Here is a 27,633-nt window from a genome sequence, read left to right as displayed (position 1 = left end):
CGGGCCGCAGGGCTGCTCCTCTTTAAATCACAGGAGCCCAGCCCCTTCCCTTCAAACAAGAGCCTCGTGCGACCCAGAGCAAGCGCATAGGGAGAAGCAGAGAGCGCGCGGCGCGGCGGCGATGGGGAGCGAGGGGAATGGCGGCGTTACGGACCGGCCGGCGGCGGAGGAGAAGAATGTCGGGGCGCCGCCGTTCGAGATGCCGGAGATCAGGTTCACCAAGCTCTTCATCAACGGCTGCTTCGTCGACGCCGGCTCAGGTACCCACACCCAACACCCATCTCGCTTGTGTTCCTCCGTTGTGCTTGTGCAGTCTAATCTCCGGAGTGGTTCCTTACCTGCAAAGTGGAGATCGATCTTAGTAGTATCTGAGCCAATACTATTTCCTCTTTTTTTTTGCCTGAAATATCCAACAGCTATGCAAGTCGGTTACCATTCCCCAGGGGCCAGGGCCCAGGCCAGCTAGAGATTGATAACAGCCTCTTTGTGACACACTACCAAACCACGTCCGGTTTACTGTTAAGTAATAAGACATCTTAAGATCTTAACACCTCTAAGCTAGCGAATTATTGGCCGGATACACGAGGTTACGAGATGCGAGGTCACGCTCACTGGGTTTCAGCGGCATGGATGTTCACGTGGTGCGGTTGCTCGGGGACATGACATGTTCGCCGGCCAGAGCTAGCTAACGTCCCTAGCTAGCCAAATCATCATGTCGATTTCCTGCACAAGACACGCGGTCCTCGCCGTCGTCCTCCAGTGTCCACAAGCCAACCCTCGTTGATACGCTGGACGAAATTCAGGGGATCTGCCACGTTCGAAAATGGCAAGGAGATACGGGGGAACAAGGGGGGATCTCCGTACCGAGCATGGCAGGGGAAACCTGCAGGAGAGGAGACCTGTGCCGGCCGGGCTCGACGTCCTTGCTTTGCTCGCCCTGTTGCCCACGGCACGTCCTGGCCACCACAGCCGTGCTGTCCCACGCCAGGGCCGACACACACGTCCACCACCGCGCACTCCATGAGGCGGCCGTGTTGTTCTCTCGCCCGGCGCCGGCCGCGGTTGTGTCCCCGCATCAGCTCACAGGTGCTGCAAAAAGCCTTCCTCCTTTCGTTCTAGCTAGCGCCACTACCAGAAGGAGCGTTGTGAAGTTGACAAGTGGGGCCCACTGTGAAGGTAGAAGAAGACGCGCTCAATCATACATGCCAAGGGCACAAAAATTATTTTATTCATCGTAGTGTGCTGCAGAGCAAAATTGGCGAGTTCAATGTCCGGGGACCAAACCACACATTTTGAGCGCCCAACCAACCGTCAAGATTTCATTTTCCTAAATTTTAATGCAAACCATGCTATGCCATAGCTTTTTGACAAAGACCTTATTTTCTGTCCGTAAGAACCGACGTAAATTTAATTCTGAGTACGACAGGTACGTACCACTCCTACCGTTCCAAAATTTAGAAAAACCAAAACGACCTACACTTTGTAATGGAGAGGGAGTAGTTTGCTGAGCCAAGCCGTAATGATAATTAGGCGTGTGACGAAAGCAAATTAAATTGTCTATTGGCCCACGTTTCTATTCTTGCATTAATTTACCGAACGTCAATGCAAGATCATCGAGCCACAAGTTTCTTCTCTTGTTCATCAGGCCGGACATTTGAGACCAGGGATCCGCGCACAGGGGACGTCATTGCGAGCGTCGCCGAAGGTGACAAGGAGGACGTCGACCTGGCAGTGAAGGCGGCAAGGGACGCCTTCGATCACGGCGAATGGCCACGCATGTCCGGATCCGTACGTACCGGTTCTTGAATTCACACCGTGACACTTTCGTTCATCACCCTCGTGTAGACGTGTACAGATCGAAGAATCAAGATTGAGTGAAAAGATTTAAAGATCTTGTGAACACATGGCAGGAACGCGGACGGATCATGATGAGGTTCGCCGACCTGGTGGAGCAGCACGCGGGCGAGCTGGCGGCGCTGGAGAGCCTGGACGCCGGCAAGCACCCGGCAGTCACCATGGCGGTGGACATCGGCAACGCCGCCGGCAGCCTGCGATACTTCGCCGGCGCGGCCGACAAGATCCACGGCGAGACGCTCAAGATGCGGGGCCAGTTCCAGGGGTACACCCTGCGTGAGCCGCTCGGCGTCGCCGGGCTCATCATCCCCTGGAACTTCCCGACCACCATGTTCGGCATCAAGGTGGCCCCGGCGCTGGCCGCCGGCTGCACCGTCGTCGTCAAGCCCGCCGAACAGACGCCGCTTAGCGCCCTGTACCTCGCCGACCTAGCAAAACAGGTACCACGCCATGCTAGTTGATGGGATTATTATTGTTTCCACCATTTTCTTGTCACTTGCAGCTGTGCGTTTGCGTTTCTGAATGATAGGAGCTGTTTTCTGCAGGCAGGAATCCCGGACGGGGTGATCAATGTCGTGCCAGGCTTCGGTCCAACAGCAGGAGCTGCGATAGCGTCCCACATGAACGTTGACATTGTACTCAAACTGAAATCAACACAGCCAGCCATCTCGTTCCCTGCTGCACTACTACAGAGCAGGAGTTTGATGGCGCTCCTATGCATGTTTTCAGGTCAGTTTCACTGGATCCACGGAGGTGGGGCGCCTCATAATGGAGGCCTCGGCGAAGAGCAACCTGAAACCCGTGTCCCTGGAGCTCGGCGGCAAGTCCCCGCTCATCATCTTCGACGACGCCGACCTCGACATGGCCGTCGAGCTCGCCATCAGTGCAAACTTCTTCAACAAGGTGAATATCCATGCATTTCATTTCTAGTAGTGCTCCAGTACAGCCATACATGGCCTGTGATGAGCTCGAGCAACTGATCAGACGCGCTCACATCATCCACGCTGCCGAGAGTTGGCAGGGAGAAGCCTGCGTTGCCGCGAGCCGCGTCTACGTGCAGGACAGCATCTACGACCGCTTCGAGAAGAAACTGGCGGAGAGGATGAAGAGCTGGGTCGTGGGAGACCCTCTGAATGACCCTCGTGTCGACCAGGGACCTCAGGTTAATGACCCTATAATCGCAACACTCAGACATCATCAGACCTTGCCTGATTGCCAAGCGCAATTGTTGCTGTTTTCCAGGCCAAAATTTATGCAGTGTACATGTTTTGTAAGTCAGAAACAAGGTTGTTCTTCCTGTGTGCAGGTGGACAAGGCTCAGTATGAGAGGGTGCTCAGCTTCATTGACCGTGGCAAGAGAGAAGGGGCCACTCTTCTGACAGGAGGAAAACCCTGTGGCAAGAAAGGGTACTACATCGAGCCCACAATTTTCACCAACGTCAAGGTGCAAACTAAACTACAAGTCTACAACAATTTCACATCAGAAAATACAGAAATGCCATGTTTCACCGTCTGAGTGTCTGACATGGGAGGGATCTTGTTCTTTTTTCCCACCCACAGGAGGACATGGTCATAGCAAAGGAGGAGATCTTCGGACCCGTCATGTGCCTAATGAAGTTCAAGTGCGTAATAAACTCTCCAAAAAAAATGCATTGTGTGATGACGGGAAACTTGCGGTGTTCATACATGGTACATTTCTTGCAGGACGGTGGAGGAGGCGATCGCGAGGGCGAACGGGACGACGTACGGGCTGGGCGCCGGGGTGGTGACGCGGGACCTGGACGTGGCGAACCGGGTGGTGCGGTCGGTGCGCGCGGGGTTGGTGTGGGTGAACTGCTACTTCGCCGTCAGCAGCGACTGCCCCTTCGGGGGCCGCAAGATGAGCGGGTTCGGCAAGGACGAGGGCATGCACGCGCTCGACAAGTTCCTCGCCGTCAAGTCCGTCGTCACCCCGCTCCGCGACTCGCCCTGGCTGTGATGTGCGAATGTGATCGATCAGGCCTCTGCCCCATGGTGTGCCTCGCGTCGTGCTGTGTTGTGTTGTAACAAAATGATAATAACTTGCGTGATGCACTGCCGGAGGAATCCGGCTTTTAGTACCGGTCCCAAACCTGCTTTTAGTATCGGTTGGTAACTGGCGTCGTAAGGCATAAGCGTAATACGCGCGTGCGTGGTTCATAAGATTCGAACCCACAACCTCCAACCTCACGCAAGTCTTCCTTGCTACCTCACCACCACAACATATGTGATGAAGTTAAATATGATTTCTTTTTGAAGTAATCCGTGGAAAGATTCTCAGTACCGAGTCGTAACACCACCTGGTACTAAGATCCTTGTATTGACCCTCAAATTTGGCACAGCAAAGCTGAATTTGCAATCACCCGAAACCTTAGACTGCTCTTTCAACGTCCGCCCTTTCAGCTTTGGTCACCTTCTACACTGCTCGCAGAGTCGCAGTCGTAGCCTCTCCGCACTCGGCTCATCCATTCCCCACGGTTGAGCGGAGGCAGCAGACGAAGGCTCTGTGCAGCGGTGCGGAGCCCGCATGTTGCAACAGCCGACCGCACACGCCACTCACTTGGCCGTCGGCCTAACGGAGTAATGGCCTATGCGGCTATGCCCCAGCAGGAACGGAAGAGCACAACAGCAGCCACCGATGATCGTCGGCGCCGCTTGGATCTTGGCATAGAGAGAGAAAGAGAAGAGCTATGCGGTCAAGGAACCTGGACAACTATAATCGAATGGGGCCACCGGTGTCGGTTCTACTGTCCTGAGCCCGCGCTACCCTCTGAAGCAGCCGGTAGTCGTGGCTCCATGCCCCATAGCACAACGGTGGTCTTCTGGTTACTCCCTCCGTTCTAAATTATAAGTCATTCCAACTTTCTTGGAGGATCAAAGAATCTTAAGCTTGATCAAATTTATACAATAAAGTACTAACATTCATAATATCAAATGAGTACCATTAGTTTCTTCATTAAATATATTTTTATAAATATGTGCCATAAACTTTTATGATCATTTCTATAATTTTGATCAAACATAAAATGATTTGATTCCCAAGAAAGTTAGAATGACTTATAATTTGGAACGAAGGGAGTACTTATCTCACACAGCGGTCCACATGAGTTGCCAAGTCACTCTCCAATTCTTTATAGCTTTGGCTGAGAGAAGAGAGAGAACAATGTGAGAGGTACGGCATGGCGATGATCGGATGAGAAAATGAAGAGATAAGCGTGGTACATGCTAAACAGGTAAAAGGACAATAAAGTGTAGAAGAGAGATTTTTTATAACGAATGTTGAAGTTTCAATCATTCTTCTAGCTATCAATTTATATAATTTTAATTTTACATATTTTCCATTAACATTTGAGACGGGTGCTGCGTAGGGAGCCGATTCCAATAAGTGTACTACTTATATTAAAGCTATATAAGAATCGGCGACCTCTCAAAGTCCGCTGCAACATTCTTCATACAGGTATCTTGATAGGTATTTGATTTTTCCGGTTCTATTTTCATTTTTAATTCTATTTTAAGATATCAATGTAATACTATCTTTAGTGACTATGTAATTTACATTATTATTTTGAATTAATATTTTTATAAGCGCGCATCGCGTCAATCTAGCTAGTTACTAGACTAATGATGTCGTTTTTAGCAAAAACAATCTTCTCAAGCTTTTATTTGGACTTATCAAATATAAAAAGATTAAGATAAAGTGTCTATATAGACTTGAACGTGAGGTTGGGCCACGTGCCCCCTATCCTCCTAGATTAAAAAGTAACAAAAATGATGAACGCTACGTTCATGACCAAATAAAAAACCTTACCTCATTTTTAGTTTGTGCCCATCCAGCCTTATCAAATTTTGACCATGACCAAATCATGAGTATTGCCAACTGCTGCGTTTGGATTGTAGCCTTATTGAATTTTGCCAACCCAATTTAACTTCTTAATATGACATGTGGGACCTACATGTTCTTATTTTTTATACTCAAAATATAGTCAAGTAAATCTTGTCTCGTAGATTTAATTGTCAGGAATATTAATACTCAAACTGATTCAAGATTAAATGAGTTATTTTGAAGATATTAGCACATGAACCTAACTCATCTAGCATCCTTAGTTGCCGTGCAACCTCTAGTCACATACCACGTATCTCTTCCTTCCAGCCGTCGGCCGCCAATTCAAGAGCCGTCGGCCGCCAATTCAAAGGGTGAACGTTTTGCCCGTCCAAAATCCACCTGCGATAATCAATTTTGATTGTCATGTAATAGTCAGTTTCATTTCTTCTCTTTCAGGATATCTGTTACCGGTGTGGCTCATCTGTTATTACTTATTAACGTTCAAAACTCTGTAATTTTGTTACTTTTATCTGTAATTTTGTTGCTTTTATAGTAATGAAATTCGAGCATGGTCCTTCGTGGAAAAAGAATCCGCCCGTGTTGCAGATGGACTAAACTTTATCTTAGAAATATACGCAGAAGAATAATCTGATCGCCCAATATTGCCTAGTGTCACCAAGAATCTCGCCGCTCAAAAGAGCTAAAATAGAAATCCACCCATAAAATTTATGACGGACCATGCTATTGGATCTTGCTATTTAGTGAATAATACTAAAAAATTGTATTTTGTTTCCTAATTATAAACTTAAGTAGTTGATTTTTTTATACTCAAATAGTTGATTCACCAAATCTAAAAACAAATTGAGCCAGCAAACCAACAAGTCTTAGATATAAAGGTCAATAAAAAAAAAGGTAGGCAAGGAGAAAATGTTGAATTGTGAAATTTGAAAGAGAAGTATAGGACGTGTGAAGGAACATTGGAAAACACGTCAACAATAGCAATATAGCCTCAAAAGAAAAGAGGTGGGAGAAAATTAACCAAGGTTAAAAATTGGCCTCTACTTGACTAAAAATACAGCATGCCAGAACTTGTTGAAAGTTTCTGGGTATGTCGCCCCTTGAACTCACTCGTTCCTTACGGTGAGATAACAGTCTGCAAGATAGCAGCCCTCACTGTTATCTGTTACAGAAACAACTGATCTACAGTAAGCAATTCAATTTATCAGATCTCAACTGCTCTAACCACGGAAATCACTTGTCCTCGTTCAGCTGAAGCAGCGAAACAGAGGGAACAGAGTAATTCATCAGATTTCCACACATAATTGAAAAAACCAAGAGTACCAAACTGAATCCACCAGCCAATTGTCATTTAGCATCAATCAAACATTGCTACAACGTCACCCGAAATTTCTTGCGAATGCGTTACTACTGATTTACATCCCCCAATCTTCCAAGCCGATCAACACGAACACAAAACTACACAACCGATTCACATCCTCCACGAGCCAACAGAGATTGAGCTACCAACGTTTCCATCTGCACCGGACCGTCACATCACTTGCCGCCGCCGGCCGCCAGGGGCGCGCCGACGCCCTTGCCGCGGAGCTTGACCTCGAGCGCGCGCTCCATCTTGGCGAGCACGGCCTGCGCGGGCGCCGCCTTGCCGCTCTCGTACTCCTGCACCACCTGCGCGCGCTCGCTGATGCGCTTCGCCAGCTCCGCCTGGCTCCACCCCTTGGCGACGCGCGCCTTCTGGATCGCGGCGCGCACCTCCGCGGCCACCCGCTCCACGGCCGCCGGCTCCGTCGTCTCGTCCAGCTTCCGCGCGGGTGCCGCCGGCGCCGAGTGCTTGTTCGTCCCCGCCGCCGACTTGCGCACCGTCTCCACGGCGGCGCCCGACCGCAGCGCCTGGTTCACCGCCTTCGCAGACTTGAGGTCGGCCGCCTTCGGCTTCGTCCGGCGCAGCACCACCGGCTCCCAGTCCTGGGTGATGTTGCCGCTCAGCCTACCCGTCGGCATTGTTGCTTCGCTCCCTCTCCTCTCTCTTCCTCTCTCCTTGCGCTCACGATTCTCGAACACGGATGGCGAATGAATGGATGATGGGAGTGGACGGAGACGTGGAGGAATATATAGAGGGGCAGATGGTGGCAATGGCGGTCCGGAAGGTTCCTGAAGGCTGAAGCAGCCAAGCAGGGGAACCTCGTGTGTTCTGGAAAGTTCAGGGAGAGAATTTGGTTGCATCTGAACCGTTGATCTGAACGGATAGCCAGACGGCTGTAGATGGGTTACAGAGACTTGGCTGCCAAGGAAAGCGGGAAGTCAAAGAATTGGCGCCCACAGAAAGTCCCGGCCCACGTAAAGTCTTTTGGGCCCCGGCCAAGAATACTCGAAAGACGACTACTTCAACAATCGGCCTAGGATACTCGCCCTCCTGGATTTTACTGTGACCAGAAAGGCTCGTAATCTCTCCGTTCTAAATCGTAGATCGCTTTACTATTTCTAGATCGCTTTACTATTTCTAGATGTATAATAGATTGATTTTAATTTTAAAAATTAAAATAACTTATAATTTGGAACGGAGGGAGTAGGAAGTAAATACATGATAATGGATTTTAAAGGAACGAAAATCAGAACTAAAATCCTGTTTTGAGACGCGTTCCCCCCAAAGCCGATTAATTTCTAGGAAATTGGTGTTTTTTAAATGGCTCACGGGAGAAAGGTTCAGTTGGTACCATGCTATTAACATGCGGTAGCACCTGTCAGCGTGTAAAAGAAATTCATCGAAAGATATAAACAGGTAGAGCACACAGGCATTTATATTCAAATAAGTTTAGTATTTAACAAAAAAATGTTAAGTCGAAAAAATACAACAAATTAGTGTGTGCATACGTATATGCAACACACGACAATTGACAGGTTGATTTCCCTTTTCTATTCCTCTTTAAACATATTTTTTCAATCTCAAATTTTCCATATACGTACATGTGCTTGCCTGCTCTATCTATCTATATTTTTTATATTTCTTGTATGTATGCTGAGAGCTTGTTTGGGAACACCCTGTTAAAGTTTAACACCTATCACATCGGATGTTTGGATGCTAATTAGGAGTATTAAACATAGGTTAATTACAAAACTAATTGCACAGATGGAGTATAATTCGCGAGACGAATCTATTAAGCCTAATTAGTCCATGATTTGACAATGTGGTGCTACAGTAACCATTTGCTAATGATGGATTAATTAGGCTTAATAGATTCGTCTCGCAAATTAGCACAGGGTTCTGCAATTAGTTTTATAATTAGCTCATGTTTAGTGCACCTAATTAGTATCCGAACATCCGATGTGACACTGTTAAAGTTTAACACCTCGTATCCAAACACCCCCTGAGACGCTAACAGCCTACCATGATTGGTAACTTGGTAGAATCCTAGGGAGGTGGGGTAGCACCTGAACCTTCCTCGGGTTTTTATGATTTATTTTTGTTCCTTCGAAAATTGTGGAGCACGCAGAAACTCTAAAAGGTTGCATTGGAATAAAATGGCAAAAATATAATAAGTTCATAAGCCATGAGCATAATTGGAATATTATAAAATGTATGATGGCAAGAATGCAAAAATAGTACGTTACTAACAATATCACTCACCATTGCCCTTCAAAAGAAAGCACTATCATAGACATATTAAATTCTAATTTATATATCCATTCCCTCCAATAAACAAAAATGGAGGGAGCAACTATGTCAATAAACAACACATTTACTAGCATTTACTCCATGCGTTCCAAATTATAAGTCATTCCAACTTTCTTAGAGAGTCAAAGCATCTACAATAAAGTACAAATATTCATGATCCAAATAAGTACCATTAATTTCTTCATTAAATATACTTTCATAGTATATCTATTCGGTGCCATAAACCTTTGTGATTCTCTTTATAATTTTGATCAAATATAAAATAGTTTGACTCTCCGAGAAAGTTGGAATGACTTATAATTTGAAACGGAAGGGAATATGCAAGATTAAATAGACAACACTTTTACTAGTATTCATGCAAGATTATAACATTTTGAATACTCTCCTCAAATAAGGTCCAAGTCCGCAAACCCTATCGACTATGTTTTGGGTTTAATTACTCCCATGACTATGCCATTTGGTCTAACTACCACTTTGCAATAGTTAAAAGGATCCTATAAATTTTAACATAAGTTATGCTATCATGCACAATTTAAATTAAAACTCCACTTCTTCGTGAAAAAACATCTTTATTTAAAGCTAAACTGTACTAAGTATCAATTGATATAGTCACGGGAGTAAATTGAAAAAATCTATTAGGTGGCAATATTCAACGTGAGTAATTTGGATCTTTTCTTAATTAACTAATTGCTAAGCTGTCAAGTCCAACCACAAATATTTGGGAGTTTTGTTACAAGTTTTTTTTGGTGCAAGTACGGTTATTCGAGTAATTTATATATTTCAGTTTAGTGTGAATGTAACCTCATTTCCCAAAATTTTTTTTACCGTACTTTCAGTTCGCCATTTCTACACGGTACGGTAGCTTAGCTACCAGGTCATTGAAAGTCAAACGTGGACCCTCGACCTCGACCGAACTCGCGCCCCCTCCTCGGCTCCTCCTTCCCGAATCTCGAGACCCGTTTACCGCTCTTAAACAAAACAGACCCGCTTACCCGCAAGTTCGTTCGTTACCTTCCGCACTCGCACTGCCTTCTCCTTCCCCCGCCTCCTCCCTCCCATCCCGCTCGCGATCTCGCGTCCTCCTACCGTCCCGCCCTCCGCCTCTCCGACGAGCGAGAGGCCGGACGGCCGCGCGTCCAGGCCCGCTCCTCGTCCCCACTCCCGAGCCGTTGCCACCGGCCTCGCGGCAGCCCCGACGTCGCAATGGTAAGACTCCTCGCCCTCGCCGCCACCAGCCACCGCGCTCTCCTGCTCTGCTGCTCGCTTCGGCGCAAAATGCTAGATCCCGATGCGATTCTGTCCCCTTGCAGCTCCACTGGATCGCAGTGACGCTCGCCGAGCCGAGATCCGCGTCCGAACCATTGGGTTCGTTCGTGGATCTGGGGCTCGGGCGTGTTACGTGCTTGTGCTTATACTGATTCGTCTCGTCCCGTGTGTGTTTGTTTTTGTCGGTTGTTGGTGGCGGGGATGATGTGGCAGCCGCTCCGGTTAGAGATTAAGGTAATTTCGGGATTGCCCTGCTGGATCCGGTTAATTTTGCAGTGCCTTTTGTTGTTGTTTCTCTGATGGTGGTTTCGTGTTTGGCTGGATCAGAGGAAGCTCGCGCAGAGGTCGGAGAGGGTCAAGTCCGTGGACTTGCATCCCACCGAACCATGGTAAGTGTGCTACTGTTTGTTGTCTTAGTTGTATGCTGCTAGGTTAATGTATCGTGCAATCTTCTGAATAGTGGATTTCTGTGCAATGCAGGATCATGTCAAGCCTTTATTCTGGGAGTGTCTGCATCTGGAACTACCAGACGCAGGTAGGTCACTTTTAATTTTAACTTAATTCTTATGAGCAATAATCAGTTGTTCATCTGATCTGGGTAGTTTGATAAATCTCTAAGCTCTTGACCACGTAGTTAATGTGATACTCTGTAACGTGTCTATAATAATGACTTGTCAGATTGGGAATTCTAGATGGCATAAAACTGGACTTATTCTTTTTTTTTAAAAAAAACTTTTTACTTGCCGCAAACTGTGCAATTAGGAAGGCTACCCTTGTACCTGTTGGCCTAGAGACTCTAGTAATTCTAGCTTCAAGATGATAACTACTTCCATGCAAGGAATTTTTGAGAAAGTTATAGAGAAGGAAAGGTCTAAGAATTCATGGACAGAAACATAAGCATAGAGTCCATTGCATATTTGGTTCTTTAGCAACTTATCAGCTATCATGGAATGGGCAAATGCATGCAAAACAAACTCAGCTGGATTAGGTGAATCCAGTTAAGTTGTTTGGTTTGGGTGTATGTATTAGTACTTTAATGGGTGCTAAATGAACTGATAGTGTTTACCTAGTGTTACCATTGGATACAACTTGGCACGTCCACAATAAGATTAGGGGAATTTTGAGAAGGTTCATCTGGCAAAGCTGGCAAACTTGGTGATGTCCACTGGTCTCTATCAGTGAGTGATAATATTTACCGGTGACTAAAAAAAACTCGACTGGTGGGGCCGTGGGGGAAAGACTGCCCCTGTGGTATTACAACTGAGTGGAAGCCTTGCTTGGCTGAGAAAACCCCTGAACCCTAGCTTTGCCTACATGGCCACACCCCTGGGCCGACCATGATCCAGTGGGTGACGACCACATCAACTACTTCCCCCTGGTAGGGCTCAAACCAACCACTGGTGCCACATGCTGCTATGTTTTGGGTTGCCAGCGAGGGGATTTTTCTGGTGCCACCAGGATTTGAACCTTAGCAGCCCCCGGAACGATGGATCGGAAACCACTGGTGCCACATGCTGCTATGGTGCAATTTGAGTGTTTTCTCACAGCTGTCAAGCTGAAAGATTTATATAGTTTTGTACAGATGATGTAAAATTTGAACTGATTAAGCTTTGTTATTTTATTACCAGACAATGGTGAAATCTTTTGAAGTCAGCGAGTTACCAGGTTGCTTTCTCACTTTACTGTTTACATTTCCATGTATGCTGTTGTGCCATTATGCTCATCTAACCATGTCCATTGCAGTTCGTTCGGCTAAATTTATTCCACGGAAGCAATGGGTTGTGGCTGGTGCCGACGACATGTTCATCCGTGTGTATAACTATAATACTATGGATAAGGTCAAGATGTTTGAAGCTCACACTGATTACATTAGGTGTGTGGCTGTTCACCCGACCCTGCCTTATGTGTTGTCATCGTCAGATGACATGCTCATAAAGCTTTGGGACTGGGATAAGGGCTGGGTGTGTACTCAAATCTTTGAGGGCCACTCTCATTATGTCATGCAAGTCACATTTAACCCCAAGGACACAAATACTTTCGCCAGTGCTTCCCTTGATCGCACTGTAAAGGTATATGCATTTCTGTTTGATTTTGGTAAGAGAAAAATGTGCTAACGTCTGACTTTCATCTTTCCTAGCCTTAACAAGCAGTTTTCTGCACTTGAATTTTTCAGATCTGGAGTCTTGGTTCTCCTGATCCTAACTTCACATTGGATGGCCATTCGAAAGGTGTAAACTGTGTTGATTACTTCACTGGTGGTGACCGGCCATATCTAATTACAGGCTCTGATGACCAAACTGCAAAGGTATGGCATGTTCATTTAGCGATGCACATGAGCCTTTTTTACATTGTTATTGATGAGTTAATTTCAAATTAGGTTTGGGATTATCAAACAAAGAGTTGTGTTCAAACACTTGAAGGACATGCCCATAATGTCTCTGCTGTATGTTTCCATCCCGAGGTTCCAATAATAATGACAGGTTCAGAGGATGGAACTGTTCGCCTATGGCACTCGACTACCTACAGGTTCTTCTTCCATTTCTGTTCTAGTTTGTGGCCTTGTGACACTCTGTCTTTGCGTTTACTTCTTGACATGCATGGTGCTCTTTCATACATACTTCTATGCAGAAGTTGTGCTAAATTGATTATAGCAATCAAAATTTCTCATGATCAGACCCAGGGTAGTGCTATCATTAAATAAACTGGCCAGCACAATGGTACATGTGATTTGGGGGAAAACCATACTTTCACTTGACAAGGGTGGGATGCAGTTAAAATTTCTCCGCTGAATTGAAAGCTGCTACTGATTGGTTGAAAATGGAGTGGACTTCTGTATTTAAAATGCAATGTTGACCTGTAGTTATAGGCTACATGTTTTGGGTTTGCAAATTCCCAGATATTCACAGGTTATATTAAGTGGTATATCGATGACTGGCCATTTATGCGTTATTCTTTTGTCTAAATTGTACCTCAGACAGCTTACCTCGCCAGCACACTTCCCAGCCCACAAATAGCAAAAAAAAAAAAAAACTCGGTACATATTTATGACATTTGAAGGAGAGGGGGGGGGGGGGGGGTGTTCTTATCTGGATATCTGGACGGGAGTTTCCAGTCCGTATCAGTTTTCTTTCCCTGGTTGCAAGTCTACTCGGCATTTCATGATTTCCTATGTACTTTAAGGATGCTTTTGTTGTCACATGAATAATCATAGTTTATGGTGACATTTTGTGATCTTTGAGCTCCTGTTATGATTTTCTATGCTATTTGACGTTAGACTCAATATTAGCAAATTATTATTGGTTGATTGTTTTGCTTAGCCTATAAGGTTCCATCACAAAAAGTGTTTTACTCATTAATAGCATAATCTTCTATTTGTGACAGACCTTGAAGCTTTTACCCTTTCTAGGTTATAAATTTAACTTTTCTGTTAATGGAAACTTGGTAGTAACATTGTTGCTGTTGTTCTTGCAGGCTTGAGAATACACTTAACTACGGTCTTGAACGAGTTTGGGCATTAGGATGCATGAAGGGCTCTCGAAGGTATTGAAAAAAACATACTTTTCTTGTTTTCTCCAAATTTGCAAACCTTTTCTTGAATATATTCAATTCACGCAGAGTTGTGATTGGATATGACGAAGGAACAATAATGATAAAGATTGGCCGTGAAGAACCTGTTGCTAGCATGGATAACAGTGGTAAAATCATATGGGCCAAGCATAATGAAATTCAAACTGTTAATATCAAGACAGTTGGTGCGGACGCTGAGGTTGTCCTTGAAATCTGTGCCATCCTGTTGATAATGGTTGATTCCAGATTCTGATTCTAATGCTTTTAATTTGTTTCATTTGTCAGATCGCAGATGGAGAACGTCTACCATTGGCTGTAAAGGAGCTAGGAAGTTGTGATCTTTACCCACAAGTAGGTTTCTGTCTGATATTACGTGAATGCTTTTGTTTAATAGCTTTCTTTTGCTCCATGTCACAGTAGACAAATAAAGAAGCTTCGTATATTTCCATTGCACTATGTGTGCTAATAATGCAGTAAAGTGTGTAAATGTCTCAGTGACATCGAACAGTATCTTACTATTTTCTCTGTCTAGGGGGTACCTGTTGCTTACTGCTGTTTTTTTAACTATCTCAATTAATTAATGATGGAAGCCAGAGCCCATTGGCTACTTTTGAAATTTGGTTGATGGAGCTAAGAATTGTTTGCATGACATGCTTCTAAAAAATATTGGATATCCATGCCCATTGACACTTTCTCTTTTGTGGAAGCAAGAAAGCACCAACTTTCCACAGCTTCGTTCTTACTTTTGTTAAGAAAGTTAAAAAAATATTAATTAATCTATCCTGTTCTTCAGAGTTTACGGCACAATCCAAATGGGAGGTTTGTTGTTGTATGTGGAGATGGAGAGTACATTATCTACACAGCGCTAGCATGGAGAAATAGATCTTTTGGGTCTGCTCTTGAAATTGTCTGGTCAACTGAGGGAGAGTATGCTGTAAGGGAAAGCCCATCAAAAATAAAGATCTACAGTAAAAACTTTCAGGTTTGCTCTCTATGTAACATAATTTGTGACTGGTGATTTTCATTCTTTATGTTGCTAGTCAATATTCATCCGTACTTGAAATTTATAATGCTTAATCTCACTTCAGATACAACGAGAGTTCTTGCTATTACAGTGTCTTGGGACCATTGAGCCTTATATGCTTTCATTTTTATTATGCCTCAAGGGACTAGATACCATAGTCTGTATTGCCACATGCTTGAAGAACAACAATTTAGGTGCTGTTATTTTTATACTAATGTCCAAAGTTTAAATTAGGAAAGTTTGTCAGTAAAACTGAATGAAGAAGCCAGTTGCTTGCTTTTTTTTTTATGAAAACTATGCAAGCAAAGAAGAGGCTACAGCTATTTTAATTGACTGCAGCAATAGTTGACTTTCAGTTTGGAATATCTTATGGTGCTTATTAATGTCATATGTGTAAACATGCTTCATTATTATTTCTCAAACATATGCTGATAAGAGCAGCTGTAATTTCAGGAGAGAAAAAGTATAAGACCAGCATTCTCTGCAGAACGTATATATGGCGGAGTATTGCTTGCTATGTGTACGAATGACTTCATTTGTTTCTATGACTGGGCAGAGTGCAGGTTGATACGTCGAATTGATGTGAATGTAAAAGTGAGTTGTTACTTTGCTTCGAAAATGGATATCCATAATGTGCTTTTATCCTTTTTTGGTCTTACACTACTGGAATTTATTACTTGTCCTGCTGCAGAATGTATATTGGGCTGACAGTGGTGATTTGGTAACAATAGCAAGCGATTCGTCATTCTACATTTTGAAGTACAACGTGAGTTAATTTCATAGCATGCAGTAGATACTATATACAGCACTATTTTGTGGTGGTCAAGCACATCTTGTATTCTCTGACTGACAATGATATCCTTATTTATAATTTACTAACACAACTGTGACTTGATAACATATAGAGGGATCTAGTTTCTTCTCATATAGATGGAGGGGCTTCAGTTGACGAGGAAGGTGTGGAAGATGCCTTTGAATTGCTTCATGAGATAAATGAGCGTGTCCGTACTGGGTTATGGGTCGGAGATTGTTTTATATACAATAATTCTTCATGGCGACTAAATTACTGCGTTGGAGGAGAGGTAGTATCTTGTATGCATATCCTTTTTTTTTGAGAGAGAGTGTTTGGTTTTGGATGCTGTCTATTTACCATTTCATGTGTTACAGGTTACCACAATGTTTCACTTGGATCGGCCTATGTATTTATTAGGATATCTCGCTAACCAAAGCCGTGTATATCTAATCGACAAGGAGTTCAAGTAAGCAACAATGCGACGTACTTATTTACTTTTAATCCTTCTTCATGATACACTTTTGTGTTAACAAGTTTGGTTATCGCAGTGTGGTGGGTTATACTTTACTACTCAGTTTGATTGAGTACAAAACACTTGTGATGCGTGGGGATTTGGAACGTGCAAATTCCGTTTTACCATCCATACCAAAGGAACAACACAACAGGTGCCATCCTGTTCAAAAAATTATTGTAGTGGGTGTTACTTTAAACTTTAGTTTACGTGGCCCATTGTTTATATGATTTAATCTTGGCTTGCAGTGTGGCACATTTCCTTGAATCACGTGGCATGTTGGAGGAAGCCCTTGATATAGCAACTGACCCTAATTACAGATTTGACCTGGCTGTACAGCTTGGCAGCCTGGAAGTTGCAAAGGCATGGTGCAATTATCCTGTCAATCTTGTAACTGTTTAGGGTACATCGGTCCAAGAAATTCTCTTTCCCTTGAAGTGCACCCTAATATCTAGTCGCTTTGCAGGAAATTGCTGTTGAGGCACGAAGTGAATCAAAGTGGAAGCAGCTTGGGGAACTTGCTATGTCCACTGGAAAGGTATTTATGTCAATTTTCTTCCGTGCGTTTCAGTAGTTGTTGTGTACATAGCATGGTGATCGTTGGCTTGCAGCCTTAATAATGTTTCTCAATTATATAAATCTTCACTCTTGTACCATAATTTCTCATTAGATTGAGCTTGTTGCTTCCTCCTTGCCATATATATTTTTTAATGCCTTTTCTCTATAGTGCAAACATTTGGATTTAAACAGCTTTTACATTGCATGTACAATAACTGCAGCTCGAGATGGCAGAAGATTGTCTCCTTCAAGCTACAGACCTTAGTGGGTTATTGCTTCTATATTCATCACTTGGAGATGCTGAAGGGATAACAAAACTGGCATCCAAGGCTAAAGAGCTAGGAAAGAACAATGTTGCTTTCCTTTGCTTGTTTATGCTAGGCAAATTGGAAGATTGCCTTCAATTGTTGGTTGATAGGTAGAATTCTGCAATGCACATTGCCCATTCAGTAAAATCTTTTTCTGGACAATATATGTTGACAATTCGGTCATTGGATGTACAGCAACCGTATTCCAGAAGCAGCATTGATGGCACGATCATATCTTCCAAGCAAAGTTTCCGATATTGTTTCAATATGGAAAAATGATCTTCAAAAGGTATCTTTCTAATAAATTCTTTTTTGCGCTCCTTCCAATCAGATTTCACATTTTCCCATAAAAGTGAAGACTTAATATGCTCTGCTTCCAATTCTCTTAAGAATAAAATGTTAAATCAGTTTGCAAGAACGTACCTCTGCATGTTACTTGCTGTTATGCATTAGCTTGGTTTAGTTTGTTCTATGGGCTTCTGACTGCTGCTATAGTCATTTCCTTTCTTCTGTTTACAACTGTAAAACTGTCAGAAATAGGAGTATCTGCTAATTAAACCCACGGGTGGAATGTCTTAACTGTCAATGGATGATTTCTGACTAATGTTTACCTTATTTAAGATGGTAACTTGTTGCATTGGGATTGTCGAGAATGTAAACTTGATTGTTAAGATAAATCTATACTGTTAAGTTGTAAAAGAATAAATGTTGCACTTTATATACTCATATGCATGATATCACCAATTACCAATATTATAGATATCAAAGGAAAATCAAGTTTGAGCTCAAGAACTGGATTGCATTGTTATGGAATGCTCAGAATGCATGATTCTAACTAATCCGACCAGTATCAGGTCATCAAATCTGATAATTGAAACCCACAAAATTCATTATGGTTGATGAATTGTCTGTACCATCTGTGATCACACAAAATTGCGATGTTTTTCCATAGTTTATTTATTGTGTGCATGTGTACACTCTGTTGTTATTCAAGGTATTAGCAAGTGCTGATTCATTGGTTTTTTTATCTGTGCCTTTTAAGGTGAACTCCAAAGCTGCAGAATCTCTGGCAGATCCTGCTGAGTACCCGAACTTGTTTGAGGACTGGCAGATTGCTCTCAATGTAGAAGCTACCGTTGCTCCCAAGAGGTACTTGTTTGCCATCATGTGTTATAGAGCTTAAATCAATGTATCGAACTTTTGTTATCCTTCCATGATGTAACTAGACAATCCATTAATAATGTGCAGTATCAACAGAAACTTAGTATCCTGGCAATCTATGAGCAATGCTTTCCTATACTATTCTGATATTTGTTTTCATATGGATCTGTGCTTTCTTTGCTGGAGAAGTTAGGTAATTTATTAGCGTAAAAATCTTCCTTTAGTGATTATTCTAATGCGGAATTGCAGTTTTTGAAATAAAGATTTACACTGTTAACAAACCAATCTTAGTAGGACCATCTGAATCTTTCTGTAAAAAATGTTACATTGGAGAAATAAATTCAATGTACTATCTTCTATGTTGGAAGAGTGCATTGAATTCATTGCATCACATTGCATCAAACCGTTACACTAGATGGGGAAGGCCGGAAGGGTACTCCCACCTGACCTGTGACCTCTATCCCATCTTCCTCCATGCTTGTACCCGGTGGCTTCAGTGTGGCCGCATCATCTTAGCCACTTACCCAGGGGCCAGGCCGCCAGGGTGGTTGTCAGGGTGACGTGGACCGTAAGAGCGCCACGAAGGTGATACACCGACAGTAGCACCAGTTAACCAAGCTGGGCAGGGGAGTAATGAGAGATTATTTTTCTTAGAATGATAAACTGAGTGCAACCATCTGGCATCTCAGTTAAAGCCAAGATCAGCCATTTTATGTCATGCATGCACTCACCTAAAAAATATTGCTGTGTTGCAATTTTCTCCAATATAGCAAGGATTATGGGACCGTTTGGATAAAATGCGTTATGGGACATTTAGTTTTAAAGAAATACTCTTCTTTTTAACTTATATCCTGACAATATCTTGTTTTGAATAGGGGTGTCTATCCACCTGCTGAGGAGTACATGACTTATGCGGACAGGTCCAATGAGAGCCTTGTGGAAGCTTTCAAAAGTATGAATGTGGAAGAAGAGATACCAAGTGAGAATGGAGATCCTACTCATGAGGTATTACACTTTGTTATAATGCTGGATTCTTTATAGTAGCATAGTTTGTGATAGTGTTGGATTGGTTCCTACCTTTTGGTATCCCTTGAAACTCATAGGAGAACAGCAGGCACCAACTCAGAAACTATGCATATATTTTCTGTTGCCTTGTTGTTATTTTTATCAATATCTGTTGCTTCTACTGCTCCTCTACTGAAACTGCTGCATGATGCTGCCACCAAATGAATTTCTACAGGTCATCGAGGATGACGGAGTCGAGGAAAGTCAGGAGGATGCTGTTGAAGTTGAACCTGATGATTCAGTAGATGGCGGTGTCCTTGTGAATGGGAATGATGGTGAGGAACACTGGGGTATGAACAATAAGGAACTCCATCAGCATGAAAACAGTAGTTGTGGAAGCCTACAGTCCGATAGTCTTTAGTCATCTCTTTTCATCCTAAACTCAACAAATAATATTTAGGTTAAACTATCCATTGAATGGGTGCAAGTGTCTCTATTATGCACACAGTAGTATCCTGAGTCCCTTGTCCTCACCCGTTATCACTAATTCACTAAAATGCTTGCAATGTATGTCTTATCTGTTTTGTCACCTAAAATACTAATTAACCTCACAACATGTGCATGGATAACCCAATCACACAACCTTGTCTTATTGTTCTTTCTTTTTTCTCTCCTTTTCAGTGCTAACTCCTGACCAATAGTAGAGACATTACGACAGCATTCTGCACCAGCATTTTGGTTGTTTTTGTGTAAAGGTAAGCATGAAAATATATAAGCACAAATCAATGCAAAATTAAATGGTTCATTTTATTCTCATATCCTTGAGCAAATCAAAGTTGTATGTAATATTTTTCTTGTATATTCTTTTGGTATGCCTTTTTGACACACAAAGCAAAATATCTATCTGAATGGCAGGGTAGACATTATCAGCTTTCCTAGCATAGTTCGTGGGTTTAAACTTGTCTTCTCACTACTGTAGGTTGCCACATGTTCAGAGTTGATAGCCATGTAAAAGAGGTTCCTCTCCATTTGTACAAGGCATTGGGCGTGGTCTTGTATTGAGGGATACAGCCATACAGGAACAGTCCCAGACAATTAAGTAGCACTTTGGTCTAGATAACAAATTTTGCAATTCGATTCTTTTTGGGTAGGGTTTTGGAAGCTTTATGGCTTTGTAGATTCGGGTATGTTATAGGTTGCCCTACCCTTTATATATTCACCATATGTCAAGATACTGTCATTCTTTGAGGTTGGAATTTGTTCACCGGCAGAGGTCCTGCACCCTTGTATTTTGGTCCAAATAAGCAGTCTTCAATTTGTTTTCCCGGTTGCTGATCACCTGATCCTTGGTGTCTGTTCTGTACAATTGTTATGCTCTTCACTCTTCAACTATAGCAAATATAGAAATTTAAAGTTCCAATTACCTTTCTGACTTCTATTTGTATTTGAGTTGTTATTTGGCTGTATAGCCTATGGTTTTGTATTCCCTGCGGATGTATCATGTATGTGCTCGTTCAGCTTCGGTGGTGCCACCGCTGTTCGACACAAACCACTCTTGTTGCGCTCGCTTGGAGTATTCTTCTTAAATCTGATTTAGCTCCCTCGCCGCCACCGACTTCCTGTTTGGCTTTCGGCGGCGCTCCACCGCCAGTGCTGCTGCCGCACGAGACTCTGATCACTTGTCAATGCCATTCTCTACCACCGTTGCGGTCGCAATGCCAGCTCGCCATCATCGTCGGGCCAACAAGCTCCCCGACGATTCCTCTAAGCCTGGCGGCCTCATGTAAATCCCTCAAGCCCTGAACACTCATCGTCGCTGGAGAAGCAGCAGCAGCCAAGCGCATGTGTTCATCAATCCGTCAAAAAAGTTGAGCAGTAAGACAGAAAAACGCTCGAATGTGATTTAGAATTCTCTAAATGTATAGACATGCTCTATTCTCGTGATTCGAATTCAAGCAAAGCTGTTTAAAAACGAAAGGGTGTCCTCGATAGATTACAGGGGTGGGGCATCTCATCTTATCCGCTACTACGTTCTTTTGTTGGTGAGCTCTCAAAGTCACCGAGCGTGTCGTTCTGGAACTTTGATCCCAAATTCCGCCATGAGCTCTCAGGTGCGCGTTCTCAACATCAGCCATGTCCGTCCCGTCCAAACGGCCGGCCTGTCGCCGCCGAGCCAAGGCGAGCACAAGCTGTCCTTCCTGGACCTGCTGCAGATCTCCAAGACAATCCAGCGCCTGTTCTTCTTCGACGGCCCCGACCTTCCGCCGTTCCCGTCGGTCGTGAGCGCGCTGCGGTCCTCCCTCGCCGCCACGCTCGCGGTCTTCCTCCCCCTAGCCGGCGAGCTGGCGTTCCGCCCCGACTCCGGCGACGTCGTCATCGACTTCTCCCCTGTCGCCATCTCCTCCTCCACGGGCGTCAAGTTCGTCGAGGCCGAGTTCGCCGGCGGCGCCGACGGCATGCGCCGTCTGGCCAGGGACGACGCGCACGACGCGGAGGCGTTCGCGCGGCTCGTTCCGGAGCTCGAGGCCGGGAGCCTGCCCGCCCCGGTTCTCGCCGTGCAGGTCACGAGGCCCGCGGACGGGGGCGCCGCCGTGGCAGTTGGGGTGTCGATCCGGCACGCAGTGGCGGACGGCCACGCGGTGTGGCAGTTCCTGAGGGCGTGGTCGGCGGCGTCGCGGGAGGGCCACGGCTCCCTCGCCGCGCCTGGCTTCGTGCAGCCGACGTTTGACCGGGCGGGCATCTGGCACCCCAAGTCCGCCGAGATTGCCCGCTCCGTACTGAGCAAGGTCGCGCCGGCGCTGCCCCTGGTAATTCTCGTTCTTCTGATGAATCACGTCAAGCAATTCTTGAACACCATTTCGTCTGCTCTAAAAAATTGATTTGATCGAACAGCTCAGGTCAACGTCATCCAAACCGGAGATCATGAAGCAGAGCAGAAGAACCTTCCTGCTCCGCGCCGACGAGATCCGGTCCCTGAAGCAGCACATCCTCGAACAGAGCAGAGCAATCAACCGCGGCGAGCCGTGGAAGCCGCCGAGCACCTACGTCGCCGTGTCGTCCCTGGCTTGGGCATCCATCGCCCGGGCGAACCTCACCATGCTCGACGCCGACGACGCCCACCTCATGGTCAGCGCGGACTGCCGCAACCGCCTGCGCCCGCCGCTCGGCGACGGCTTCTTCGGGAACTCAGTCAAGCCCTGCGTTGCTTGGGCCAGCGCGGGCGACCTGCGCGGCGAGGCCGGCGTGGCGCGCGCCGCCGCGGCCATCCGGGACGCGATCCGCGTGTACCTTGAGGAGCTCGAGGGCGGCCCGCTGGCGGACGCCGAGGGCTGGGTGGCGGCGTACGGCGCCGTCCCGAAGGAGAGGCTCGTGACGGTGGGTTCGTCGAACCGGTTCGCGGCGTACGAGACGGACTTCGGGTGGGGCGGGCCGAGCCGCGTCGAGCTGGTGTCCCTGTTCGCGACGCAGATGGTGACGCTGCTCGGCGCGAGGGACGGCGGCGTGCAGGTGTCGGTGGCGCTCGACGCGGCGGCGATGGATGCCTTCGCGGTCAACTTCGTCGTCCCGGCTCCCGTTTCTGCGGCTGATACGGTGATATTGAGAATGGCCAAGGACATAAGGTGATTGGGACTTGGGAGGATTGGGAGTAAATCCCAAACCATCTTCATGAAAAGGGAGGAGTATCATGGACTACATTTATTTTATAAGTTTCGTGTTTGTTGATCGCATGATTTTAGATAAGCTCGAGGTGGTTGATCACCAACAATTTAGCCGGTGGTCACCACCTTCCTACTCACCTTTCTTTGGAGGCATTCGTCGTTCTACCTCTTATTTTCCTTCCTTCGCTCTCCTTTCATCTACGTCGTGCCCCCCGCGTTCACCAACCACCTTCGCACGGTCGTTGCCCCTCCAACCCTCCTTAAATCCTACTCCTACCTTTCCTCGCCCCCACCATGATGCCCACGCTCCGTTCCGGTCCAGCTTATTGGCAACCACCACTAATGGCTGGTGGTGTGCCGCCTCGCCATCCCGCTTGCCACCGGACTTCTCTTCCGCCCGGGGTCCAGGACCTAGGGAGAGAGCATCCTGGTAACCCGAACCACTGTCTCATTGGATCAATGCCGACGTCCCATGAGCATATCTGTTTTCTTTTCTTTTTTTTTCTTTTTTCATTTTCTTTTTGCAAAACTAGATATAAAGTGGGATTGATCACTTGATGTTGATATAGTGGTTAACCATTTATAGCAATCCATTAATTTTTACATATTTACTCCTTTTCAAACGTTTTGATTTAATTTTTCGTTATCCATCGATCACCCAAACTTTATACGAGAACTTGAATTGGGGATGGGAATTCAGGGTTAGGGTTTTGAGGTTGGGTGGTTACCTCCATGTCCGTCTTGAGGTTGGGTGGTTACCTCCATGTCCGTCTGCAGAGGATGATGGAGGCGGAAGAGACGGCAGTGGAGTGGAGGCAGTGAGGGTACTGCAGAAGCTGACCCTGGTGGGTGATGGAGGCGACTTGGGTGTTGAGCTCAAAGAGGTTACTGTTGGTGGCGAAGGCCGCTAGAGCCGGGAGGTGGGAGTAGCGGGGGAAGCTCGGGTGAGGGAGGAAGACGAAGGACGCATTGGGGGGAGTCAGAGGCTGGCAAGTTAGCGTTGGCAGTGGTAGAACCACTGGAGCTGGAAGGGAGGCATGGGGTGGTGTCGGGGATAGATCCCCAGTATCCACAAGGAAGGAAGAAGACAGACTGCTACTAGGATTCCCCTGTAATCCTACTAGGACTCATACCATGTAATCCTACTAGGACTCCACCTTGGAACCGACTAGTTATCCCGCTTCCTGGAGTATATAAAGGAGGGCAAGGGTACCTAGATCGGCGAACTCAGAACAGAGGACAAAACCCTCATACGAGAACATCCAAGCGCAGGGTGCAATATACAACACCCCAAACAGGACGTAGGGTATTATGCTACTCTGGCGGTCCGAACCTGTATAAATCCGTGTCTTGTGTCCTCGCTTTTACCTTCATGTTCCAGGTCCGGCGATTCCCCACTTACCAATCTACTACCTTGGGTACCCCCTCGGTAGGTTGCCGGGTATTAAACACTGACATCTAGCGCGCCCGCCTGAGGGAGAGGAAGGCGGCGACATCGGGTTCAAGAAAGCGATGCTGGAAGGGGCTTCGTGTAAGGAGGAGGAAGAAGATGAAGGAGTGTTTGATGGAAAAAAAATGTGAATTGATTGACAGCAAAGATAGATCCTTTTTTATGCTCACTTTAGTTTATTTGGCAATTGGCACGTGTCCCGTTATTCAGTCAGTGGCTTTAAGACTACAATCGGCGCCATTATATTGCTCTGTGTTCTTGCCTAAGAATAGGGTTTCAGCCTTCAGCGAGGTCTCCAAACTTACAAGGTATGCTTAGGGTGGCCCGTAAGGTTCATAGCTTCATCATGTTCACTGAAACAAAGAGCGAAACACATGCAACGAACTTGACACGGACAACCCTATCGTGCTGAGGATACAGCTCCAGCATCCACCGTATCAACCGCGGAAATGGGAGACGAGACGACGAAGTTAGCCGCGAAGGCATCCATCATCGCCGCGTCGAGCGCACCGACACCTGCACGCCGCCGTCCCCCGCGCCGAGGAGCGTCACCATCTGCCCCACGAACAGGGACACCAGCTCGACGCGGCTCGGCCCGCCCCACCCGAAGTCCGTCTCGTACGCCATGAACCGGTTCGACGACCCCACCGCCACTATCCTCTCCGGCGGGGTGGAGCCGTAGGTCGCCACCCAGCTCTCGGTGTCCGACAGCGGGTCGCCCTCGAGCTCCTCCAGGTGCACTCGTATCGCGTCCTGGATGGCCGCGGCGGCGCGCGCCACGCCGGCCTCGCCGCGCAGGTCGCCCGCGCTGGCCCAAGCAACGCAGGGCTTGACTGAGTTCCCGAAGAAGCCGTCGCCGAGCGGCGGGCGCAGGCGGTTGCGGCAGTCCGCTATGACGATGGGGCGGGCGTCGTCGGTGTGGAGCATGGTGAGCTTTGCCCGGGCGATGGACACCCACGCCAGCGACGAGATGGCGACGTAGGTGCTCGGCGGTCTGGACGGTTCGCCGCGGTTGAATCTTCTGCTCCGTTCGAGAATGTGCTGCTTCAGGTACCAGATCTCGTCGGCGCGGAGCAGGAAGGTTCTTGCGCTCTGCTGCATGATCTCCGGTTTGGACGACGTTGACCTGAGCTGTTCAATGTTCGATCCACCAGAAGATATTTCAGAATTCAGATCAGACGAGAACGAGATGATGGTGATCCAGGATGACAAGTGGAGAACTACCAGGGCCAGCGCCGGCGCGGCCTTGCTCAGTAAGGTGCAGGCTATCTCGGCAGACTGGGGGTGCCGGATGCCCGCCCGGTCAAACGTCGGCTGCACGAAGTCAGCCGCGGCGAGGGAGCCGGGGCCCTCCCGCGATGCCGTCGACCACGCCCTCAGGAACTGCCACACGGCGTGGCCGTCCGCCGCCGCGAGCCGGATTGATACCCGAGTCAACCGACCGCTGGTAAACCGTCCCCAAAGCGGGGCTAACAAGTTTCACCCAGAAAGACAAAGAACTGAGAAATTGACTTCGGGAGAGTTTAAGGAATCTCCCCCTCCGTCCGAACCTATCTGTTTGCATTCACCACGGTCCCATTTTGTAGGATCGTAGTTTTCACACTTTACAACTCGATTTCTTGCCTTACTTGTTATGTGAAACATATTCGAGGATATTATAATAACATTCGCCTTTAAAATCATCACTTTGTTCCCAAGCTTGAGTGGGCCAGCCGAAGCCATCTTCTTCGCTTCGCTCTCCGAGTGCTACCCTGCGCCGTTGCCTCTGGATGACCACTTCGCTTCTTGCAATATGCCTGTGCTTGCGCTGTCTTTTCTATGCCCGAAGTCTTCTCGCCATCCTAACCGGACACCAACTCGATGTGAGCGCCCTGACTTCGTGACGCTCAATCTCTGCACCTACGAAGTCACCTCTTCACGTCGGTTTTCCATTCCTGTAAATGAGAAATCCAAAGACTTCGCCTCCAATTCGCTCTTCGCGTCGGTTTTCCATTCCTATAAATGAGAAATCCAAAAACTTCACCTCCAATTCGTTAAGTCGATTAATTGTAAAATCTCAAAATGAGGCAGGGGGCACCACGCGAAATCCTTTTCCCCAACAACCGCCACGGCGGCGCCCCCGTCCGCGGGACTCGTGACCTGCACGGCGAGAACCGGGGTGGGCAGACTCTCGGCGTCGAGCGCCGGAACGAGACGAGCGAACGCCTCCGTATCATGCGCGTCGTCCCTGGCCAGGCGACGCATGCCGTCGGCGCCACCAGCGAACTCGGCCTCGACGAACTTGACGCCCGGGGAGGAGGAGATGGCGGCGGGGGAGAAGTAGATGACGACGTCGCCAGAGTCATGGCGGAATGTCAGCTCGCCGTCGAGGGGGAGGAAGACCGTGAGCGTCGCGGCGAGGGAGGACCGCAGCGCGCTCACGACCGACGGGAACGGCGGGAGGTCGGGACCGTCGAAGAAGAACAGGCGCTGGATTTTCTTGGGGATCTGCACCAGGCCGCGCCAAGGCGGCCGTTTGCACGGCGCGGACATGGCTGATGTTGAGAACGCGCACCTGAGAGCTCATGGTGGAAACTGGATCAAGGTTGAAACGACACGCTCGGTGACTTGGCTCACCAACTAAAATTATAGTACTAGCAGATGCCCCCCTTTTTTCTATTTACATTAAAAAATCACAACCGTTAAGATCGTGCTTCTGGATGGTTTGAATAATCTAGGACGCCCGTTTTTTAATAGGTGGCTTGAATTCGAATCACGAGAACAGGCCATGTTTATAGCTCTAGCTTTAAAAGATCTCTTTTCTTTTTGAGAGAAACATTTAAAAAAACGCATACAATCCACGCACTCTACGGTCTATACTCACACCATCCAAACAATCCAAAGGCAGTAGGTACACCGATAAGTAGGAATATTTGGATAAATTGTTTTGTTAACGTTTTAGAGTA

General features: G+C 46.5%; 4 protein-coding genes and 1 pseudogene across 5 annotated transcripts; 3 read left to right on the top strand and 2 right to left on the bottom strand.

Annotated features, from left to right (window-relative positions):
• Positions 1-21: 21 nt before the first annotated feature.
• On the top strand, positions 22-4,062 carry LOC101782962 (aldehyde dehydrogenase family 2 member C4). The gene is made up of 9 exons (XM_004965940.3): positions 22-260; positions 1,646-1,788; positions 1,911-2,294; positions 2,400-2,489; positions 2,584-2,757; positions 2,876-3,016; positions 3,161-3,298; positions 3,415-3,476; positions 3,559-4,062. The coding sequence occupies exons 1-9, from the start codon at positions 122-124 to the stop codon at positions 3,830-3,832; spliced, it is 1,545 nt and encodes a 514-aa protein (XP_004965997.1). The 5' UTR covers positions 22-121; the 3' UTR covers positions 3,833-4,062.
• Positions 4,063-7,033: 2,971 nt separating this feature from the next.
• Positions 7,034-7,808, bottom strand: LOC101782550 (multiprotein-bridging factor 1c). The gene has a single exon (XM_004965936.2). It carries the CDS (start codon positions 7,712-7,714, stop codon positions 7,250-7,252), a length of 465 nt encoding a protein of 154 aa, XP_004965993.1. The 5' UTR covers positions 7,715-7,808; the 3' UTR covers positions 7,034-7,249.
• Positions 7,809-10,389: 2,581 nt separating this feature from the next.
• Positions 10,390-21,011, top strand: LOC101781081 (coatomer subunit beta'-2). 2 transcript variants are annotated; one of them, XM_012845578.2, is made up of 26 exons: positions 10,390-10,592; positions 10,866-10,886; positions 10,980-11,041; positions 11,133-11,187; positions 12,281-12,317; positions 12,396-12,721; positions 12,826-12,957; positions 13,030-13,178; positions 14,124-14,192; positions 14,268-14,418; positions 14,505-14,570; positions 15,013-15,201; positions 15,697-15,837; positions 15,935-16,009; positions 16,149-16,325; positions 16,411-16,502; positions 16,585-16,701; positions 16,796-16,910; positions 17,014-17,085; positions 17,327-17,523; positions 17,609-17,702; positions 18,456-18,562; positions 19,450-19,579; positions 19,815-19,914; positions 20,261-20,334; positions 20,559-21,011. In XM_012845578.2, the coding sequence occupies exons 1-25, from the start codon at positions 10,590-10,592 to the stop codon at positions 20,278-20,280; spliced, it is 2,697 nt and encodes an 898-aa protein (XP_012701032.1). In that variant the 5' UTR covers positions 10,390-10,589; the 3' UTR covers positions 20,281-20,334; positions 20,559-21,011. The 2 variants fall into 2 exon arrangements, with proteins under 2 accessions (XP_012701032.1, XP_012701031.1); XM_012845577.2 differs by having other exon boundaries at positions 10,391-10,592; positions 19,815-19,929.
• Positions 21,012-21,484: 473 nt separating this feature from the next.
• Positions 21,485-23,375, top strand: LOC101780678 (anthocyanin 5-aromatic acyltransferase). Its single transcript, XM_004965932.4, has 2 exons — positions 21,485-22,386; positions 22,472-23,375. The coding sequence occupies exons 1-2, from the start codon at positions 21,679-21,681 to the stop codon at positions 23,201-23,203; spliced, it is 1,440 nt and encodes a 479-aa protein (XP_004965989.1). The 5' UTR covers positions 21,485-21,678; the 3' UTR covers positions 23,204-23,375.
• Positions 23,376-25,088: 1,713 nt separating this feature from the next.
• On the bottom strand, positions 25,089-27,254 carry LOC101765420 (annotated as a pseudogene).
• Between the last annotated feature and the right edge of the window lie 379 nt (positions 27,255-27,633).

The sequence above is a fragment of the Setaria italica genome, chromosome IV (genome assembly GCF_000263155.2).
Source record: "Setaria italica strain Yugu1 chromosome IV, Setaria_italica_v2.0, whole genome shotgun sequence".
NCBI lineage: Eukaryota > Viridiplantae > Streptophyta > Magnoliopsida > Poales > Poaceae > Setaria > Setaria italica.
Note: the sequence above shows the minus strand (reverse complement) of the source record. Positions and strands in the feature narration are given on the sequence as shown.